The sequence below is a fragment of the Oncorhynchus mykiss genome, chromosome 30, assembly GCF_013265735.2.
Source record: "Oncorhynchus mykiss isolate Arlee chromosome 30, USDA_OmykA_1.1, whole genome shotgun sequence".
NCBI classification, from domain to species: Eukaryota; Metazoa; Chordata; class Actinopteri; order Salmoniformes; family Salmonidae; genus Oncorhynchus; species Oncorhynchus mykiss.
The window spans coordinates 45,147,478-45,170,982 of NC_050570.1; the positions used below are offsets into that span (position 1 = coordinate 45,147,478).

Sequence of the window (23,505 nt, forward strand, 5' to 3'; positions counted from 1 at the left end):
ATAGTACCCGCAAAACACCAGTCTCAACGTCAGCAGTGAAGAGGCGACGCCGGGATGCTGGTCTTCTAGGCAGAGTTGCAAAGAAAAAGCCATATCTCAGACAGGCCAATAAAAATAAAAGATTAAGGTGGGCGAAAGAACAGACACTGCACGGAGTCGCCTCTTTGACACTAAGACTGGTGGGCACTATTTAATGAAGCTGACTTTTGAACTTTTGCTTATCTTAATTTCCACAATTCACAAATAATGTGCGTAATAATGTAGGCAGTGTCACGGCCGTTGTCGGAATGGTGAGCGTGGTGAGCGTTTATTTTATTTTATTTGGCCCCTAACAAAGACAACTTCCCACAATGACAGAAGGGAGGCCGTCGTTGGAGCCTTCGTGCTATGACTCTTAACTGGAGGCTTCGTGCCATGGATCATTACTGGAGTGAGGAGACGTATGGGCAGCCTGGTGCGTGGAGCTGCCACAGGGCTTACCAGGCAGGGGAGACACACAGGATTCCTGGTTCTGGGAGGAGGCACAGGACTCACCAGGCTGGGGAGACATACTGGAGGCTTGGTTCTTGGCGGAGGCACCGGATACACTGGGCCGTGGAGGCGCACTGGAGGTCTCGAGCGTAGAGCCTGCAGAACCCGTCCTAGCTGGATAGTTATCTTCGCCCTGCAAATGCGGGGCGCTGGCACAGAACGCACTGGGCTGTGTAGACGCACCGGAGACACAGTGCGCAGAGCCGTCGCAGGATATCCTGGGCCGAAGAGACGCACTGAAGACCAGGCGCGCTGAGCCGGCACCATCCGTCCTGGCTGGATGCTCACCCTAGCCCAGCAGATGCGGGGAGCTGGGATGTAGCGCACCGGGCTGTGATCGCGCACTGGAGACACCGTGCGCTTCACCGCATAACACGGTGCCTGACCAGTACCACGCTTCTCCCCACGGTAAACACGGGGAGTTGGCTCAGGTCTATAACCTGACTCCGCCAATCTCCCCGTGTGCCCTCCAAAATATTTTGGGGGGCTGCCTCTCGTGCCTGCTACATTGCAGTGACTCCTGGTATCGTTGTCGTTCCTCCCTTGTCCCCTGCCATAACATGCTCCCATGTCCAAGATGTCCTCCACTCGCTCTTCTTCCGTGCTCTTCTTCCGGGCCCAGGATCCATGCTCCTCCTGGCCACGCTGCTTGGTCCCTTGGTGGTGGGAGGTTCTGTCACGGCCATCGTCGGAATGAGACCAAGGTGCAGCGTGGTGAGCGTACATTTTATTTTATTTGTTAAAATGTCACCAACAAAACAAGAAATACCAAAAACGACCGTGAAGCTTACAAAGGCTATAGTGCCCCTAACAAAGACAACCTCCCACAATGGCAGAAGGGAAAAAGCTGCCTAAGTATGATTCCCAATTAGAGACAACAATAGACAGCTGTCCCTGATTGAGAACCATACCCGGCCAAAACATAAAAAAAGAAAAACATAGAAAACAGAACATAGAATGCCCACCAAAATCACACCCTGACCAAACCAAATAGAGACACTAAAAGGCTCTCTAAGGTCAGGGCGTGACAGGCAGTTCATGCAAAGGTTTGTTACCTAGAAGCAGTATTGCCATTACAAAGGTTACATTTTTGGCAAGCAATTATTATTTTAGGAAACAATTATTGTGATTCATCCTACAGTGCCTTGCGAAAGTATTCGGCCCCCTTGAACTTTGCGACCTTTTGCCACATTTCAGGCTTCAAACATAAAGATATAAAACTGTATTTTTTTGTGAAGAATCAACAACAAGTGGGACACAATCATGAAGTGGAACGACATTTATTGGATATTTCAAACTTTTTTAACAAATCAAAAACTGAAAAATTGGGCGTTTGAAGCCTGAAATGTGGCAAAAGGTCGCAAAGTTCAAGGGGGCCGAATACTTTCGCAAGGCACTGTATATTGTCCCTAACATCATAACCCCATAGCAACAGATGTGGGATACATACACACACACACACATACTCGTACACACTCGACCCCTCTCCCCCACAAACAACCACAAGCTCAGATGTTCAACAGTTGTTCCATCCCCGAGCCCAACTCAAGAAAGGCCTTGATGTGTGAAGACAGTTGCAGTTGTTTGAGAAGGCATGCAGAATTTAGCAAAAAAAATTGGCAAAAATATGTCAATTGTATTAATCAATGTCAAGTCCTAGCTGTTGGAGATCAGGTACACCCCGTTCCCCTGAAACACACACACGCTGGTCCCCCGTTGTGATCATTTTCCCAAGTATCTCTGTGCAGTCAGACCTTTGATTATTCCGTGCCACCAGGGCCACAGTAATTTATCCAGTCTCTGATTGTCTTGAGTGTGACCCCCTCCCCATGGGTTACTGCAGCTAGTGTTGCCAGCACTGCCACTACCTGGGTGGGGGCACCCCACCCAAATCCCCACCGGCTAGGTACAAGGTTGTCAAGGTTCTCATTAACAGCTTTGAGAATTTCCTTGTATATTACGCTCACCCATCAGGGGACTTTGGCTTTGTAGGCCCAACACTGCCACTAGCCTCATACCATGAATATGCATATCCATCTCGAGACCATTCCGATTTTTCACAAAGTTGCCGGGATGTTACGTGTCCTATTTATATCAGTACATTCGTAACAACGTAAGCAGTATGAAACATCTATTCAATCAAATAAACCTCACGTAGCAAATAAGCCATATTTCAACACTTTCATTGACCTCCATACAGAAAGTCCCTACCATGTAGGCGAAACAACGAAACATCGCCATCTGCTGGAGGGAGACAGATTTCCGCGGAGTTGGGCCTCTCTCTTCCCCATCCTCTCTGTGGAAACCAGGTCTCACGTAAATTATCCCGAAGCTTCGTGAAACATTAGAGGAACTGTCGCGACAGTGTTGTCGCTTTACGTCATCCCGCCATTTTAAGTTGAGGACAAATATTTTTTCTGGCAAGAAGCTAACCAAGCTGAAGCTCAAGTATATTCAACTGTGGGGAAACATCTTGCGTTGAACAATTAGAGTGCACGCTCTTATTCCACGTTGCCTGATTCGGGCTCTCTGAGTTTTAAAGGGATTGAATGAAGAGTTAAGGTGAGTGGGCCAGAAATGTGTAGTGTCCCTGAGTGGAGGCACGAGGCCTACGCTGGACAGTGGTTAGCGTTTTGGTAGATAACGTTACATATACCAGTTTAGTTAACCGAACTAGACCTGTTAAAATGTACCACATTTGCACCATATTTCATTTTAGGTATCTGGTATTTCTGTAGTTAACTAGCTTAAAGCTTTGGTGGATTGGCTAAGGTCCATTGTTTGACTGCGTTGTTAGCCTCAGTTAGCCCACTGAGGTGTCTCGTCGGAAGCCAGACTAATCTAATCAAATTGTATTGGTCACATACACTCGCAATAACATTTGCTAACCATGTATAACGAAATGCTTGTTCTAAAGGCGTCCTTATCCGGAACAGTTGGTGCATATATTACGGAATTTTGTGACATTTTTGTTCGTTTTAGTCTTGAAGGTGCAATTCGAAGGACTCTCCCTGCGCTATGTACACGCAGAGATTAATGGGATGCTTGAGGGGGGAGGCATCCCGTTAGTTCATTTTTTAGGCTGTTCGTGCGAACATTTGTTTTTCACAAGTTCGGTGCAAAAGTCAACGCCCCTTCGTTGCTCATTGGTCAACAGTAGGGATTCTAAAAATTAACTGTTTGTGTAATAGCGGGTTCTCATTGTGTGGTTATCCAGCAGAAGTAGACTCTGTTCTCTGCTTTCACAGGTCAGTGTGGATTGCACATTTTGGTCACCGAGAAAATATAATAAAAAGCGAATGGAAACTTCAATTGCACCACTGTTTAACTTTACCTTACACCTATAAACTATTCCCCAAAACCGACCAACCCATCCCACTACTTTGACCCTACATTTTCCTACACTAGGCCTGGGAGAATGGAACCCCTTCTCTCAACGTACTGCAGATCTTCTGTGTTAAAATCTTACACCCAAATATTTATCTGCTGCTGCAACTACCATGTATCTTCTGTGATTTCTGCTCCATCAGTATTAGAGGTTGACCGATTAATCGGAATGGCTGATTTAATTAGGGCCTATTATAACAATCGGTAATCTGCATTTTTGGACACCGATCATGGCCGATTACATTGCACTTCACGAGGAGACTGCGTGGCAGGCTGACCTGTTATGCGAGTGCAGCAAGGAGCCAAGGTAAGGTGCTAACTAGCATTAAACGTATCTTATAAAAAAACAACCAGTTTTAACAATCACTAGTTGATTAGTATCAACATGGTTGATATTACTAGTTTATCTAGCTTGTCCTGTCTGGCATATAAATTAACAGGCACCGCATTGATTATCATTGAATCACAGTCTACTTCTCCAAACGGGTGATTTAACAAGCGCATTTGCGAAAAAGCACTCGTTGCACCAATGTGTACCTAAACATCAATGCCTTTCTTAAAATCATTACACAACTAAAACATTTTAAACCTGCATATTTAGTTAATATTTACTTGCTAACATTAATTTATTTTAACTAGGGAAATTGTCACTTCTCTTGCGTTCTGTGCAACAGTCAGGGTATATGCAGCACTTTACTGCGTTTGCCAGCAGCTCTTCTCAATGCTTCAAACATTTGTGCTGTTTATGACTTCTGTTTATGACTTTTATGACTTCAAGATTATCAACTCCCGAGATTTGGCTGGCCATACTGAAGTGCCTATAAGAACATCCAATAGTCAAAGGTATATGAAAAACAAATGGTATAGAGAGAAATAGTCCTATAATAACTACAACCTAAAACTTATTACTTGGGAATATTGGACTCATGTTAAAAGGAACCACCAGCTTTCTCATGTTCTGAGCAAGGAACTTAAACGTTAGCTTTTTTACATGGCACATATTGCACTTTTACTTCTCCAACACTTTGTTTTTGCATTATTTAAACCAAATTGAACATGTTTCATTATTTATTTGAGACTAAATAGATTTTTATTGATGTATTATATTTAGTTCAAATAAGTGTTCATTCGGTATTGTTGTAATTGTCATTATTGTGTGTGTATGTACTGTGGGGCAAAAGGTATTTAGTCAGCCACCAATTGTGCATGTTCTCCCACTTAAAAAGATGAGAGGCCTGTAATTTTCATCATAGGTACACTTCAACTATGACAGACAAAAAAAGAAAAAAATCCAGAAAATCACATTGTAGAATTTAATGAATTTATTTGTAAATTATGGTGGAAAATAAGTTTTTGGTCACCTACAAACAAGCAAGATTTCTGGCTCTCACAGACCTTCTTTAAGAGGCTCCTCTGTCCTCCACTCGTTATCAGTATAAAAGACACCTGTCCTCAACACCCCCCTATCCACATCGATGGAACAGTAGTGGAGAGGGTAGTAAGTTTTAAGTTCCTCGGCATACACATCACAGACAAACTGAATTGGTCCACTCACACAGACAGCATCGTGAAGAAGGCGCAGCAGGGCCTCTTCAACCTCAGGAGGCTGAAGAAATTCGGCTTGTCACCAAAAGCACTCACAAACTTCTACAGCTGCACAATCGAGAGCATCCTGGCGGGCTGTATCAACGCCTGGTACGGCAACTACTCCGCCCACAACCGTAAGGCTCTCCAGAGGGTAGTGAGGTCTGCACAACGCATCACCGGGGGCAAACTACCTGCCCTCCAGGACACCTACACCACCCGATGTCACAGGAAGGCCATAAAGATCATCATGGACATCAACCACCCGAGCCACTGCCTGTTCACCCCGCTATCATCCAGAAGGCGAGGTCAGTACAGGTGCATCAAAGCTGGGACCGAGAGACTGAAAAACAGCTTCTATCTCAAGGCCATCAGACTGTTAAACAGCCACCACTAACATTGAGTGGTTGCTGCCAACACACTGACTCAACTCCAGCCACTTTAATAATGGGAAATTATGTAAAATATATCACTAGCCACTTTAAACAATGCTACCTAATATAATGTTTACATACCCTACATTATTCATCTCATATGTATACGTATATACTGTGCTCTATATCATCTACTGCATCTTTATGTAATACATGTATCACTAGCCACTTTAACTATGCCACTTTGTTTACATACTTATCTCATATGTATATACTGTACTCGATACCATCTACTGTATCTTGCCTATGCTGCTCTGTACCATCACTCATTCATATATCTTTATGTACATATTCTTTATCCCCTTACACTGTGTATAAGACAGTAGTTTTGGAATTGTTAGTTAGATTACTTGTTGGTTATTACTGCATTGTCGGAACTAGAAGCACAAGCATTTCGCTACACTCGCATTAACATCTGCTAACCATGTGTATGTGACAAATAAAATTTGATTTGAAACAGTCACACTCCAAACTCCACTATGGCCAAGACCAAAGAGCTGTCAAAGGACACCAGAAACAAAATTGTAGACCTGCACAAGGCTGGGAAGACTGAATCTGCAATGGTTAAGCAGCTTGGTTTGAAGAAATCAACTGTGGGAGCAATTATTAGGAAATGGAAGACATACAAGACCACTGATAATCTCCCTCGATCTGGGGCTCCACGCAAGATCTCACCCCGTGGGGTCAAAATGATCACAAGAACGGCGAGCAAAAATCCCAGAACCACCTAGTGGACCTAGTGAATGACCTGCTGAGAGCTGGGACCAAAGTAACAAAGCCTACCATCAGTAACACTACGCTGCCAGGGACTCAAATCCTGCAGTGCAAGATGTGTCCCCCTGCTTAAGCCAGTACATGTCCAGGCCCGTCTGAAGTTTGCTAGAGAGCATTTGGATGATCCTGAAGAAGATTGGGAGAATGTCATATGGTCAGATGAAACCAAAATATAACTTTTCGGTAAAAACTCAACTCATGTTTGGAGGACAAAGAATGCTGAGTTGCAGCCAAAGAACACCATACCTACTGTGAAGCATGGGGGTGGAAACATGCTTTGGGGCTGTTTTTCTGCAAAAGGACCAGGACGACTGATCCGTGTAAAGGAAATAATGAATGGGGCCATGTATCATGAGATTTTGAGTGAAAACCTCCTTCCATCAGCAAGGGCATTGAAGATGAAACGGGTCTTTCAGCATGACAATGATTCCAAACACACCGCCTGGGCAACGAAGGAGTGGCTTCGTAAGAAGCATTTCAAGGTCCTGGAGTGGCCTAGCCAGTCTCCAGATCTCAACCCCATAAATCTTTGGAGGGAGTTGAAAGTCTGTGTTGCCCAGCAACAGCCTCAAAACATCACTGCTCTAGAGGAGATCTGCATGGAGGAATGGGCCAAAATACCAGCAACAGTGTGTGAAAACTTTGAAGACTTACAGAAAAAACATTTGACCTCTGTTATATACCCTTTGTTGGAAATGACAAAGTATGGAGAAACTTTTGTTATTGACAATACTTATTTTCCACCATAATTAGCAAATAAATTCATTAAAAATCCTACAATGTGATTTTCTGGATTGTTTTTCCCCCTCATTTTGTCTGTCATAGTTGAAGTGTACCTACTTGCACAATTGGTGGCTGACTAAATACGTTTTTGCCCCAGTTATGTATGTGTGTGTGTGTAATATATAAATAAAATTGGCAGATTAATCGTATCGGCTTTTTTTGGTCTTCCAATAATCGGTATCGGCATTGAAAAATCATAATCGGTCGACCTCTATTCAGTGTAGTTGATCACCATGGCTATAAATGCAAGAAATCCTACTCACTCGGGGGCTCCCAGTTGACTCTCTCTCACCCTCGGGCTATTCTCTGCTCTATTCACTGCCTCAACATAGGCTGCTTTTTGCACCACTCGAACTCTGGCAATCTCAACCTGTTTCTCGGGGCACTTTTGATCCCCAAGTGCATGGGCATCCCCACAGTGCTTTCTCTATCCTAACTGTACACTCCCTCTGACTATGCCCTCCTGTACATTTCTCATATTGTGCGATCTCCATTCTATACACTGCTGCAACATGTCCAAATTGTAACTGACTTCAGTGGGCAAATGCGCCCTTTCGATGGCCACTGGCATGCTGGAGAAGTGTGCCCTTCATGGATTAATCCCTGTTTCAACTGTACCGGGCAGATTGCAGACAGCATGTGTGGGTGAGCGGTTCGTCAACGTTGTGAATAGGGTGCCCCATGATAGCGGTGGGTTTATGGTACGAGCTGGCATTCGCTACGGACAGCTAACACAATTGCATTTTATCGATGGCAATTTGAATGCACAGAGATACAGTGATGAGATGCTGAGGCCCATTGTCGAAACATGGAGTGATGGATGAATGGCACAACATGATAATGCACGGCCCCATGTCGCAAGGATCTGTACACAATTCCAGGAAGCTGAAAATGTCGGTTCTTCCATGGCCTGCATACTCACCAGACATGTCACCCATTGATCATGTTGGGATGCTCTGGATCGATGTGTACGACAGCGTGTTCCAGTTCCCGCCAATATCCAGCAATTTCGCACAGCCATTGAGGAGTGGGACAATATTCCACAGGCCACAATCAACTGCACTGCATGAGGCAAATGGTCATGCCAGATACTGACTGGTTTTCTGATCCACGTCCTTTTTTCCGTGGTATCGCTAACAGCTACATCTGTATTTTCAGTTGTGAAATCCAAAGATGACGTCCTAATGCTTTTTTTTATTTCAATTGACTGATTTCCTTAATATGAACTGTAACTCAGTAAAATCTTAAGTTGTTGTGTTTTTAATTTTTAATTTTGTGGTGTATCAGCCTAAAGCATTCACTTTCTGCTAGCTAGCTATCCTTGTAAATGTTTTTGGGGGAGAAATCTCATGTTGGCGAGTTAACGTTAACCTCTGATCTCCCCATCCCGGATCCGGGATCGTGAATACAGACTCAAGCTCATTACCATAACGCGACGTTAACTATTCATGAAAATCGCAAATGAAATTAAATGAATCTATTTGCTCTCAAGCTTAGCCTTTTGTTAACAACACTGTCATCTCAGATTTTCAAAATATGCTTCTCAACCATAGCTAAACAAGCATTTGTGTAAGAGTATTGATAGCCTAGCATTGCATTAAGCCTAGCATTTAGCATGCAACATTTTCCACAAAAACCATAAAAGCATTCAAATAAAATCATTTACCTTTGAAGAACTTCAGATGTTTTCAATGAGGAGACTCTGTTAGATAGCAAATGTTCCGTTTTTACAAAAAATATTATTTGTGTAGGAGAAACCGCTCCGTTTTGTTCATCACGTTTGGGTAAGAAAAAAAAAGTCATTTAAACTTTTTTCCAAATTAACTCCATAATATCGACAGAAACATGGCAAACGATGTTTAGAATCACTCCTCAAGGTGTTTTTCACATATCTATCGACGATAAAATCCATCGTGGCAGTTTACTTTCAATTCTGAAGAAATGGAACGCGCATGGACCTACAGATTACGCACACAGGACACCGGGCGGGACACCGGGTAAATGTAGTCTCTTATGGTCAATCTTCCAATGATATGCCTACAAACACGTCACAATGCTGCAGACACCTCGGGGAATAGACAGAAAGCGCAGGCTCATTCCTGGCGCATTCACAGCCATATAAGGAGACATTGGAACACAGCTCCTTCAGAATCCGGGGCATTTCCTGTATGAAACTTCATCTTGGTTTCGCCTGTTGCATTAGTTCTGGGGCACGCACAGATAATATCTTTGCAGTTTTGGAGACGTCAGAGTTGTCTCTTTCCAAGGCTGTCAATTCCATGCATAGTCGAGCATCTTTTCGTGACAAAATATTGCGCTTAAAACGGGCACGTCTTTTTATCCAATAATGACACAGCGCCCCTATAGGTTCAACAGGTTAACCTGTGACTTTCCGGCCTTCATTTTCCTTGAAAATGGGAAGATTTGAGCATTGTTTGGCAACATTGATCAGTTTTCGACACTAGCTTCGAAGCTAGTTCCACACATCAAAATAAGATGTTGCCTTACCTTGCTAGCTACATGGAAATCATTTAGCTAGCTTTGCAGAAGAAATTTAGCTGCACATGGTTATCGCAATGGTCTTCCAAGCCTTTGTGGCTCTGTCCACACTGCCTAATGACAACACTGATGCAACCAACTCCATGTCTGCATATTATTAGTTACTATGTAGTATGTAAACTAAACATGTCGTTTTCTCGCTGCAGGTGAAAGATGACCCAGTTTTTACCCCCCAATCTGCTGGCCCTATTTGCACCGCGGGACCCCATACCATTTCTGACCCAGTTGGAGAAGCTTCCACATGAGAAACACCACAACCAACCATACTGTGGCATCGCTCCCTTCATCAGGCACTTTGAGGTAAGGCAAACCTACCTAGTTCTTGTGCAATTACTCTTCATTAATGAGATGGATAGTTGGCTATTTGATTGAATGCCTTTGGCCCTCTAGCTTTTCTTAGCCTAACTTTTGGACTGTTTTGATAGGATCCCAGAGATGCCCCTCCCCCTACTAGGGCAGAAACTCGTGATGAGAGGTTGGAGAGAAAGGTGAGACAATTGGAAGAGGGGTTACTTTCTTTTGGACATTTTCTTTCACTTTTAGTCTCTGAAACCTCAATGCGTATCTGAATGAGATTGGATAACTTGGAATCTTCAGTAGGTTGTACTAGTACATGGCTTTAATGTACATGGCTTTAATGTACATGTACAGTACCCATTTGGGGTTTGAGTCTGAGGGGCCTAGCTAACCTGTGTCTGTTTTACAGAGGAGGGAGAAGATCGAGAGGAGGCAGACGGTTGTGGAGACAGAACTGAAACTCTGTAAGTTGACATGATGAGCTTGTGACATTCATAGGATTTTCTGAAAGTTGAAGTCATGTTGTAATATTGGCTTCTGCCTTCTAGGGGATCCACACAATGACCCCAATGCTCAGGGGGATGCCTTCAAGACCCTGTTTGTGGCTCGTGTTGTAAGTGCATTATACAGGCTCTTCCATGGCATCTTTACCTTCCATCCTGTTTTGGCCATTGATACTTAAACCGGGTAGTGATTAATAACAAATGAAGCACACATACACCACAATATAATGAAAGAAAATGCAGATGCTTTGTTATCGAATGGTATGAAAGACAGAAGTGTGTTCTGAGGACAATTCTAAGACCAAGCTGCCAGTGAAGTTTACACCTTTTGTATTTGGCACATGTGATCGATGTTAACTGTTATCATTGCTGCAGAATTATGACACAACGGAATCCAAGCTTCGCCGTGAGTTTGAGGTCTATGGACCCATCAAAAGGGTAAGTTTTGTCTCCCAAACCACCCATTGGTTTTACAATACAACTTATTGGCCATTTGTTAGTGGCAGTTGGTCCTCTTGCCCCCCCCCCAGCTTGTTCAGCTAGCTTTATTATAGTTGCTCTCTCTTCCAGATCTACATAGTCTACAACAAGCGGTCAGGGAAGCCCAGAGGCTACGCCTTCATAGAGTACGAGCACGAGAGAGACATGCACTGTGAGTACCACGAGAGACCAACCCCCTTATAACCCACCATCTCAAATGGGTGTCTGAATGCTGGGAGGGTACGTAGGTGGGATAGTATTTGTTGAAGGACTCGTGTAAGTGAGAAATGACGACGGCACCAGATTGTGGCAGCTTACAAATGGTTGTAATTTCACTATAGCTTTAGAAGTTGTAGCAGTTGGTGTTGCTGACTATTAGTTAACATCAGCACCTTATACTCTTGCCCAGTGTACGAGGAAGCCTCTTTACTGAATAGCACCTTTTTTATGGTGCAAACTGACTAGGCTCTGTTTTTAAAGTGTTTTTTTCTTTCTGTACTGCACTAGCAGCTTATGCTGTCCCTGGTGTGATTTCCCATTGACGGGCCAGGATGGGTGTTGGTTTTACATCTATCCATAGGTCTAGGCCCACTCTTAATATCTGCCAAATTTAAAAAAATAAAATGTTCACACTGCTGAGGCACACTGAGCTGTTCTGCGCTGGTCTGATGATGCTGCGAGGACATGTTGAATGGAAAGTATCCAGAGTATGGTTTGGATTGGAACAATGGTATGAAAAGAGTCAGACAAGAACTAGCTGACAAGTAGGCTTGGGCGGTATCCAGATTGTCATGCTTTCATAATGACCTTGTCATACTGGGATATTCGGTAATACTGGCACTGAACCCAAGCGGTGCTGTTTTCAAAACCCACTGATACTCTAATCTGAAGGTTAGCATTGCTAACAAGTACATGTAAAATTCCATTGAATGCTAGCCGCATTGTGAACATTTTGTACAGTTTCTGACCTAAACTATACAAGTAACTCAAATGCTACACAGTTTGCTGCATGCACAAAACCAATATATGCCAACAAGGCTCTTGATCCAGGAGGGGATTATCTGCTGTTACCAAGCGAATGCTTGATTTTTGGAAGAAGCTAACCACTTAGCTAGATGGCTAACTAGCTACTAAATTAGCCAACCAAACACAGAGGAGAACTTTTAGACCTTCTGTAATTAGATCACCTGGCTCATGCGGCACAACAGTGAATGACTCCCAAGGCTCCGGTCTCTCGTAGTTGTGTGCTTGTAAACAAACACCACATGACAGGGGACTACAGTAAGCTGCATTATAATGTAACGGGTGAAATTAAGAACTCAATGTTTATCTCCTAATGTATTGTACAAGTTGACTGCAGGTATTTACTTAAGTAGCTACAAATGTTAAAATGTATCAAATTTGAAAGAAATTATTTCAACAGTATGGAAAAACCATCCTTGTCTTTTTCCAAATACCCCGGTATACGGTATAACGCCCAAGCCTACTGGCAAGGGGGTTAAAAATATGGATCCACAGTCCATACAAGTTGAAGGTATAACTCTGAACACAAGGGTCACCAAAATCCATCCATCCTTTTTATTTTCAGAACTTTGAGTTTAGAATGGCTATGTTATTAATTAGGGGAAACAAGGTGCTGAGTGAGGTTTGTGTGACGTCTGTCTTGTGTTTGTGGAGCATGATGACCTCTTGACTAACTCAAGAAAGGGTTTCTGTACTGCACTTGTCTGAGTGAGTGCAGTTAGTCCAGCCATGGCACTTCTATGTGGCGGTGCCATTCGGTGGGAAGATTTGGCCTATGTCTTGTATGTATAAACAACTTCTAAGCCTTGTTCTTCTGGTCACCTTGAATGCCTTTGCTTGCATTAGGTTAGGCCTGTAATGATTAGTGTTAAGTCCTCTGTGGAACGGGTGGGTTCCCTGGTTGGACCACGCTACAGGCCACCAACAGGCTAGTACCCCCCCCCCCCCTCCCAACTTGTCTGGTTAACTTGGGTACCCTCCTCTCTGTGCTTTTGTGTGACACTAGGCCATTTCTATCAGCTCATATCAGTGGTCCTCCACCCTGGTCCTGGCATTATTGTCATTTATCGTATTTAAATTATCGTATTTAAATTCAGGCAGGCGGGTGTTCCCGGTCTAAATCTGGCCTCTAAGATTGCTACTTACTGGCTACCTTCCAGGCCGACTACATTGCAGTCACTTGCCAGATATCACATCACCTGGGTAGGTGTTTTACATATCAGCTAATCATATAAAATAAGAATCGGATGCCTGACTGCTAGTCGGTGATGAGGCAAGTATCCACACAGAGCGACTGCAATGTAGCTGGCCTGAAAAGCAGCCACTGATTAATTGCTGGAACACTTAGGGTCATGCACCCATGGTGCAATGAACAGACAGGGAGTAGTGTTCCCCGGGACCAGGGTCACCCACCCTTGGTATGATGTGACTCAGGTGAGGGTTGACTTGAGGGGATGTCTATGCTGGCTCTGCAGTGTATTAATTGTTTGTTGTTCTCATTGCCACTGCAGCCGCCTATCTGTGATGGCTATTGGCCAGAGCTGGCTTGCAGATGATGATGATGATGATGATGATGATGGTTATGATACATCTACACCCTACTACCACAGCTCAGTATATGGTTGGTATGATGGGTTTGTATGATGGGTAAGCTTTCTTTCCACCCTCCATCCTATTTAGGGAAGAGGAGCTACGTTCAATGGGCAAAGCACATTTTTGTTTGAAGCTGCTTATGTTGCTTGAACAATATTGACATTAATAAGATGGCGCTGGTGCTTTGACCATTGAATGCACCCCCCCAGGCCATTAGTCAGTTATTGGGTGCCCTATGAGTTTTCCTTTTGTGTTAAAGCCACCTCAGATGTATCCATTTTAGCACTTTGTTTTTTACAAATAGACCGAAGTGCTTTTACTATTTGAGTATTTTAGTTGTCTGAAACAGCATTTTATCAAGTTGTCTCTTGCATAATCATTAAGAAAAGGGCAATATATTGCATAACATTGCATCAAAAAGACCACACGTCCAAAACAAAATCCCCTAGCATTGTAAGTTAAGGTCCTTTCTTGTGTGCGTTGAGCTGGCTTTAATGGAATAGGGTTACGAAGGGACTCTAAACACTTTTACAGCAAGGCACATACTTATGCGCACATTTAGCTTTGTCCCTACTATATAACTAGGCAAGAGCAGATGCCAACAAGAGCATAGCGGTAGCTCATTCAGACATGGCAGTCATCTCACCCCCAGATCTCTTTAGCACAGCTGATAGCAAGGATCCCGTGTATACAGCTAATAGAACCAGTCTAGTGAGGAAACATGTCACCACTTTTACTAGCCTACATTTATTCTAGCCTACACCAAACACATCCAATTTTCTGTAGATACATACCTTTCTGTTTCTTAAAAAAATATTTTTTGGATATGCACCGTATGTGTGCTTGTATAGTAAGATTGTATTTAGGCCATGTTTTCGAGTCGTTTTTGGGGTCGAGGTAAGGCAACCCCCGTTTGAGTAAAGTCCTGTCTGATTGGTTGAGAAGGTTATGGTTTGTGGTAAGACAAACCTGGATTGGTTAGGTTAGTGAGGGGTTGTGGTAAGGCCCCCTGGGTAGTATAAACGTGTGAGATGTCATTAAAGTACAGCGATAATTTGCCATGCTCTAGAGAGGGTTCTGGTAAGGCCCTCAGATTGGCTATGAAAGTGAGTGGTTCTGGTAAGGCCCTCTGATTGGATATAAAGAGGAAAGAGTCCTCTGTGCCGTTTCCCATTGGATCGTCTACCACAGCAGAGCAGACCAGTGTAGAGGCCAGGATGGGTCATCATGGATCTCGCCGAATTCTTCGGTCATAATAGACTGATCCCAAGACTGTCTGGGCCAAGGGAGTATATATTTGTGTGTGTTCTGAGTTTGATTCAGAAGCTGCAGCTTCTATGTGGTAAATCTGGCAGGAGCCTGCCATGTTGACTTGCAACTGGAAGCCCTATGCTCTGAGAGGTTCTGAGTCCGACACTGCGCTCGTGTCCAGGCGGTGGTAAGATAGTTGGTGAAAAACAAACACAGCAGCCCATAAAACTCCCACTAAGGTATGTGAACATGGTCACATTTAACATTGGCTCGTATTGAGATGACCCCTCCCCTATATCTCCCCCTCTAGACCAGTATTACAAGGTCAGAGGTTGTATGTAAGGCAACCTAATTTACTCTAGTCTCAATATAGTCTGAAGCACAACATATATTGGGTAAGAAGATTGCAGCATTGCCATACAAGGTTGTGTACTCTGGCAATCAGAGTAAATATTCAGGAACTCAAACCAATGTGTCACAGAATTTGTTAGTTTGGCATGGTGGGATCTTTGTCTATAAAATTGAATTATGTGCGAAATTGCGGTGTAAATGCCTTTTGTGCAAAATATTGATTGTAATAATAATCTTATCAAATGACTATATAGTGTGTGTATGTGGTCCTCCCATTACGAATTGGGGAAACCATTCAGTTTGATAGGCTACCGATAAAATATGTGTGGTGAAAAGTGCACGGCGATAAGCTTGATTTTCCTTTCCAATAAATATCGAGGGTCTTATGCTTGTGACATGATGATCGATGTTTGACTGCCGTGACAAAATATTATCTCATCCATTATCTCGTGTAGACTAGCCTATCCGTACTGTATATGCAATCTGTTGGCTAGAGCACACATGCCAAGACCAGCGTAGGCACATTTGCTATTAAACGCAGGTTTGTGACTACTCAATTTACATTTTTATACATCAGAACTTAAGCGAAAAATTAAGTTGTGTGCACTACGTCGTCACGCACCTTTTTTTAAATCCGCAACAAGTCAGTTTGGTGGGAAAAATTGCATTTACTTTGGATTTGAGAATATTTGCATTCAAATCTGTCGCCAATTGGATGGAAACATAGCTACTGGTAGAAAATCCCCAATTCCACCTGTAAGTGGATAGACGTGCTTTGGTAAGTGTCTGATTTGACGCACGGTGACGCCTATTCACTGTTCCTTCTGGGTAAGAGGTTGATGTGAAAATGCGGAAATGCATAAATATGGTGCGACATGAATTACTGTCATCTGATTTTAATTTCAAGTGCGCAAGCATTTTTCACAGCAGGCTCTCAAACGCACTCCACAACGAAGTACTGTCAACTGCTTGGACTACTTTGTTTACATTTTATTCATTTAGCAGACACACTTATCCAGAGCGACTTACAGGAGCCGTTAGGGTTTGCTCAAGGGCACATTGACAGATTTGTCACCTAGTCTACTCGGATTTGAACCACCGACCTTTCGGTTACTAGCCCAACGCTCTTAACCGTTGGCTAACCACTAGGGACACGCAGTATTCAGTAATAAAGCATTATTGGTAATGGTCTATTTATCTGATTACCGTAGCTTTTAAATTAATGCATTTTTACAGAATCCCATGAGATTAAAGTTATGAAAGGCTGGGTATTTTCTAAATCACTGGAGCTATTTAAATTAATATAGTTTCATGTAAAAATCTTTGCAATGCTACATGAGCCATTCATGTTGCACACTGTAATTTAAGGGTATACATATAAACTCAGCAAAAAAAGAAACGTCCCTTTTTCTGGACCCTGTCTTTCAAAAGATAATTAGTAAAAATCCAAATAACTTCACAGGTCTTGATTGTAAAGGGTTTAAACACTGTTTCCCATTCTTGTTCAATGAACCATAAACAATTAATGAACATGCACCTGTGGAACGGTCATTAAGACACTAACAGCTTAGATGGTAGATAATTAAGGTCACAGTTATGAGGACTTAGGACACTAAAAAGGCCTTTCTACTGACTCTGGAAAACACCAAAAGAAAGATGCCCAGGGTCCCTGCTCCTCTGCGTGAATGTGCCTTAGGCATGCTGCAAGGAGTCATGAGGACTACAGATGTGGCCAGGGCAATAAATTGCAATGTCCGTACTGTGAGACGCCCAAGACAGCACTACAGGGAGACAGGATGGACAGCTGATCGTCCTCGCAGTGGCAGACCACGTGTAACACCTGCACAGGATCGGTACATCCGGATGGCAACAACTGCCCGAGTTACACCAGGAACGCACAATCCCTCCATCAGTGCTCAGACTGTCCGCAATCGGCTGAGAGAGGCTGGACTGAGGGCTTGTAGGCCTGTTGTAGTAAGGCAGGTCCTCACTAGACATCACCGGCAACAACGTCGCCTATGGGCACAAACCCACCGTCGCTGGACCAGACGGGACTGACAAAAAGTGCTCTTCACTGACGAGTCGTGGTTTTGTCTCACCAGGGGTGATGGTTGGATTCTCTTTTATCGTCAAAGGAATGCGCGTTACACTGAGGCCTATACTCTGGAGTGGGATCGAGGTGGAGGGTCCGTCATGGTTTTGGGCGGTGTGTCACAGCATCATTGCCTGCTTTGACAACAAGCGCAGTCCAATCTCAATGCTGTGCTTAACAGAGAAGACATCCTCCTCCCTCATGTGGTACTCTTCCTGCAGGCTCATCCTGACATTACCCTCCAGCATGACAATGCCACCAGCCATACTGCATGTTCTGTGCGTGATTTCCTGCAAGACAGGAATGTCTGTGTTCTGGCATGGCCAGCGAAGAGCCCGGACCTCAATCCCATCGAGCATGTCTGGGGCCTGTTGGATTGAAGGGTGAGGGCTAGGACCATTACCCACAGAAATGTCCGGGAACTTGCAGGTGCCTTGTTGGAAGAGTGGGGTAATATCTCACAACAAGAACTGGCAAATCTGTTGCAGTCCATGAGGAGGAGATGCACTGCAGTACATAATGCACCAGATACCAACTGTTACTTTTGATTTTGACCCCCCTCCCCCCTGTTCAGGGACACATTATACCATTTTTGTTAGTCACATGAATGTCAAACTTGGCTGTGAGGATTTATTTTTGCTGAGTTTATAATTGATTTTCAGAATTTTTGCTTGCTACCTTAGATGTAATATTTTAGCTTATTTGTGGGCCAAGTCGAGACCGTTGATTGGTCTAAACTCCACTCTGGACCTTGGAAGCCTGTTCCCCTTAATCAGAGACTGATTTAGACCTGGGACACCAGGTGTGCTATTATAAGGTAGAACAGAAAAGCAGCAGGCTCGGGACCGCGTAGGGTAACACGCTGACCAAACCGGACGCGCGCATGTTGATTTTTGTACCCCCACACCAGACGTGATCAGGACACGCAGATTAAAATATCAAAACAAACTCTTAATCAATTATATTAATTTGGTGACAGGTCGAAAAGCATTAAACATTTATGGCAATTTAGCTAGCTAGCTTGAGTCTGTTAGCTAATTTGTCTTGGGATATATACATTGGGTTATTTTACATGAAATGCACAAGGTCCTCTACTCCGACAATTAATCCACAGATAAAACGGTAAACCAAATTCCTGTCTCATCTCTCCACCTCCCTCAGGGTTCTCTTTTACTTCTTTGGACTTTATATGGAGGTTGGCAACTAACTTTACGGTGCGTTACTACAACCAACAGGAGTGTGGACGTCAGTTCATCTTTCAATCATCCACGTGGGTACATGCTCCTAAAAACCAATGAAATGGGAGAGTCCGGACTTGCAGCGCGTTGAGCGTCAAATAGAATTTATATTTAAGCGCCTGGCCACACAGATGCTCGAGCAGTGTGGGTGAAATGATTGCATAACGTGTACATTTATTTTGTTGTGCACGTGACGTGAGCGGTGTGGTCAGCATGTAAGTATTACGTACCCTTGGTCTAAACTAGAACCTTCAAGGTAAAATGAGCCATTCAACAGTGAGCGGTTGACCCTCTTCAACAGTAGTGTGGTCATTACTGGACCTAAGTAAGATTTAAATTATCGGTCTCTAGTGCTCCACAGAAACCACACCTGAACAGGGCAATCATTATATGCCTAACTTCAATGTTTTGTTTGGATATATTATATGGCAAACTTGATATAATAAAATAAGGTTTGAGATTTTAATAAATGCTTTCAATGGAAGTTGTCAACTTAAAATCTCCCCAATTTCGTGGTATCCAATTGGTAATAGTTAGTATTTTCTCATCGCTGCAACTCCCGTACGGAGAGGCGAAGGTCAAGAGCCATGCGCCCTCTGAAACGCAACCCAACCGCACTGCTTCTTGACACAACACACATCCAACCAGCCGCACCAATGTGTCGGAGGAAACACAGTGGCGACCTGGTCAGCGGGCACTGCGCCCGGCCAGCCACAGGAGTTGCTAGTGCGTGATGAGACAAGGATAACCCTGCTGGCCAAGCCCTCCCGGATGACGCTGGGCCAATTGTGCGTCGCCCCACAGACCTCCCGGACGCTGCCGGCTGCGACAGAGCCTGGGCTCGACCCAGGGTGTCTGGTGGCACAGCTAGCGCTGCGATGCAGTGCCTTAAACCACTGTGCCACCCAGGAGGCCCCCGGTTTTGTCAACCTTATCTGCTATACCGGCTCACTTGTGATTTTGGTCTAGAATGAATTTCTTTATTCTATCCCTCTTTAGCGTTTCAAAATAAAGATTTACTGAAGTAAAGTGCTTGCACAACAAAGTACTTAAACTGTGGTGCATCTTCGAAAAAGAGATGTGCAGGTAAATGCAGCATTTAGTGGTGGAAAAAGGTCTACTACTACATGGTCTGTCTGCCCAGAGAGCAGCTCCACACTACCTCACCTGCTCCTGGTCAGTATATTCATGCACTCTTTGTTAACCTTACCTTTAAAACCGCAGATCTCCAACTTACCCTTCTCTACCTTATTCTCACCCCCCCCCCCCCAGCTGCCTACAAGCATGCAGACGGGAAGAAGATCGACGGAAGGAGAGTGCTGGTGGATGTGGAGAGAGGCCGCACTGTGAAGGGATGGCATCCCCGCAGGCTAGGTGAGGAACTGCACATGATCTCTGTGACGGTGCATAATTATCCATACTACAGTCATGCCATTTAAAATCTTAACACTGAATTCAGTGTTTTGGAATGGATGATTCTCATATTGGCATTGGTCATTTTATGAACCCTTTTTAAAATATTTTGTCAGTTTTTAAATGCTTTCATTTCCTGTCAATGATTTTGGTATCACATGAGCCCTGTTTTCTGTCCCCAACCAGGCGGTGGTCTTGGTGGGACAAGGAGAGGTGGGGCTGACGTCAACATCAAGCACTCTGGAAGAGACGACACCTCACGTTATGATGACCATCCCCCAATTGGAGGGTGAGTACCTACACTGGGCCCTTTGGGTGGTTTGCTATGGGAGGGTTGTCACCCTATTTTAAATAGGCCCTACCCATTAGACCTGAAAGAATTGGATAATCTGAAGGCGAGAGATTTATTACCATATTCCTTAGTTACATCAATCCAATTTATTTTAGATCTGTGTAGAGTGTATGGGCCAGTGGTAGATTTGGGATTGGACATTTTGTTGTTTGACTGACTTGATATTTCTGTATAGAGGTTTGACAGTTGACTTATTTTTGCCCTTCTCTTCACCTCAGGGAACGTGAGCGCGAACGTGGACCTGAGCCCAGAGGGGAACGCAGAGAGCGCAGCCGTGAGCGCGAACGGGGTGTGGAGAAAGAGCGCGGTGGCGAGAGACGACGGTCCCGGTCCCGGGAAAGACGCAGGCGCAGCTCCCGCTCCAGGGAGAGGGGTGACAGGGGTCTGGTCCAGGCTGGGCCCGCAGAGGAGAGTGTAGGGGGTGGCAGAAGGAGAGACCGAGAGAGGGAGAGGGGGGGAGGAGGGCCAGGGGGAGACAGTCATAGCAGGGAGAGGAGCAGAGACAAAGGTGAAAGGAAGAGGAGGAGCCGCAGTCGAGAGCGCAAGCGAGACCGGGAGAGGGGCAAGGGTGGTGAAGGTGATGAGGGCTTGGTGCTAGGAGATGGTATGATAGGGGAGGGAGGAGAGAGGATGCCTGAAGAGCCTAGTGTGGGTGAGGAAGTGGGAGAGGAGCGCGGCGGGAGGGAGCGGGACAGAGACAGGGAGCGGGACCGTGACCGGAGGCGCAGCCACAGGGACAAGGACCGTGAGAGGGACCGTGAGAGGCACAGGGGCGACAGGGAGAAAGACAGGGAGCATAAGAGAGACAGGGAGCGGGGTGGCGGGGAGCGCAGGGAGGACCGGCATGGCTCTCTCCTGCTCCCCTCGGCCGAGCAGAACGACGTGGGTAACGGGGATGAGGGCGACGCGCCGCCCCAGCCAGAAGAGAACAGCCAGGATGGGTTGATGATGGACCAAGAGTCGGTGCAATCGGGGGAGGGTTACGTTTCCAATGAGAACGGCTACAAGGTGGAGACCCAGGCAGAAGAGTATTAAGAGGGGCTTTGCCATCTTTACTAATTTCCTTTAAAAAATACATGTATCCAACACAAACTCACATACTCCTTCCCTGTTAGTGTGAAGGATATTGTAATGAGCTGCTGCCCTGTTAGAAACCACAACGGCGCTGTGTAGGCATAAGAAACAAACTGTCCGTTTTATAGGGTAAGTAGGGTTTTGTTTCTTCTGTATTTGAACCCCAAGGACGAGGTCCACACCACAATTATTTCAAACCCGTCCCTCGGTACCAAACTGAGAACGGTGCTCACTGTCCCTTAACATTCACGCTCTCCCCCAACCGGAACTTTAATCTCACATTCTGCTCTGTCAAGTACTTAATTGTCTGATTACAATCCCTTCACGAGCGAGGCAGAGATGGCGTAGTTAGGGTGAAATATTTGTTTCTCTTTTTCTTAATCTCAGTTGGTGTATTTTTCTTTATTCAACCAGGGTTTTATTTTTATTGGGGTTACGTTTTGGTTTTATTTAACATTTCCCCCCATGTGGTTTGTATGAGTCCATGTTTGTTAGATTCTTTTTTTTCCTTCATAATTTTGGAGCCTTCATGTTCCTTTTACTTTAAGTACAAACCTGAGAACATCTTACTCAACTGTCTGGACACATGTCTACCCTGAAGAAAATGTACAGCAACAGCTAGGTTTCCATTCAATTGGCGACAGATTTTCATGCACATATTCTTGAATCTGCCTAAAAACATGCGCATGTTTCCATCCTATTGACTTGGTGCAAATAAAAGGCTGTGTGATGTAGTGCAAATTAAAAGCATTTTGTGGTTAAATTCCCATGTATCAAAAATGAAAAACTAGTTAAATGGGTTTCATCACATTTTCAACTCCACTGATTGCGTTATAGTGAGTGTGCTCACTTTGGTATTGGCATGTGTGCTCTAACCAATAGCACGATCTGTGTGCTGTTGGCTAGAGCGCACATATTGCCTACATGACATCATATGGACAATATTATTTTTTTTTTTTAACAACCAAGCATAGATTATCATGTCACCAGACGAAAACCCTAGATATTTATTGGTTAGTAGCATCAAGCTAATTACCTTGTGCTTTCACCACCCTGTGAAGTTCACTTATTTCATCTGTAGTTTAATGAACAGCATGCTTTCCCGACTAGTTGTTGTGGGAGGACCACATGACTCCAAGTTTACTTCAATATGATGGTTATTGTATCAATATTTGCGCATAAAAGCATTTCCACTGTTTTTCTAATTAATTTTACTTACAATATTCTACTTTGTCTAGTGTGTTTTTTGTTTTGACATTTGGATAATTTACCCCAAAAATGTCTATGGCCTGTCATTACTTTTTTGTATCCGATGTCCTTTACTCACATAAAGGTTGGCTGGAAACCTGGTTATTGAAAATGTTTGTGGGAGTAAGGAAATGTGTTGCAAAGTGCATGTCCAAGAGTTGGCAAATATTGCTCATTTTTATTCTGTAAAGCAAGACTGGGGAACCCTCAATGGAATTGTTCTGATTCTCCTGAAATAAAGTTTTGTTTTTAAACATTTAGTCAGTGTCATCCTGTTCAGTAATCTAAATGACCAGGTTCATCATTGGTTGGCATCCAACCTTATGGTGCATTACTGCCACCTACTGTACTGGAGTGTGGGACAGCAACTGGGAGAAACTAAATCAATCGTACCTTATGTAGCCAATTTCATGCCATTGAATTGAAATGCATCGTAAACATAAAAGTTGCTAATGTAAACATTTTGAGGAGTGAAATTGATGTTAATCAAAAAACAAACCATTTGAAGCAAAATTTTGAGAATTGTAAACTACACTGC

General features: G+C 44.1%; 1 protein-coding gene and 1 non-coding gene across 2 annotated transcripts; both read left to right on the forward strand.

Annotated features, from left to right (window-relative positions):
* The first annotated feature begins 2,888 nt into the window (after positions 1-2,888).
* LOC110521917 (U1 small nuclear ribonucleoprotein 70 kDa) lies at positions 2,889-23,227 on the forward strand. The gene is made up of 10 exons (XM_021599877.2): positions 2,889-3,093; positions 10,199-10,352; positions 10,478-10,540; positions 10,759-10,813; positions 10,898-10,962; positions 11,228-11,290; positions 11,423-11,504; positions 20,153-20,254; positions 20,480-20,582; positions 20,864-23,227. Exons 2-10 carry the CDS (start codon positions 10,206-10,208, stop codon positions 21,678-21,680), a joined length of 1,497 nt encoding a protein of 498 aa, XP_021455552.1. The 5' UTR covers positions 2,889-3,093; positions 10,199-10,205; the 3' UTR covers positions 21,681-23,227.
* LOC118945915 lies at positions 10,053-10,131 on the forward strand. The gene has a single exon (XR_005041068.1). It is a non-coding gene; the product is annotated as a small nucleolar RNA SNORD35 (small nucleolar RNA).
* Positions 23,228-23,505: the final 278 nt, after the last annotated feature.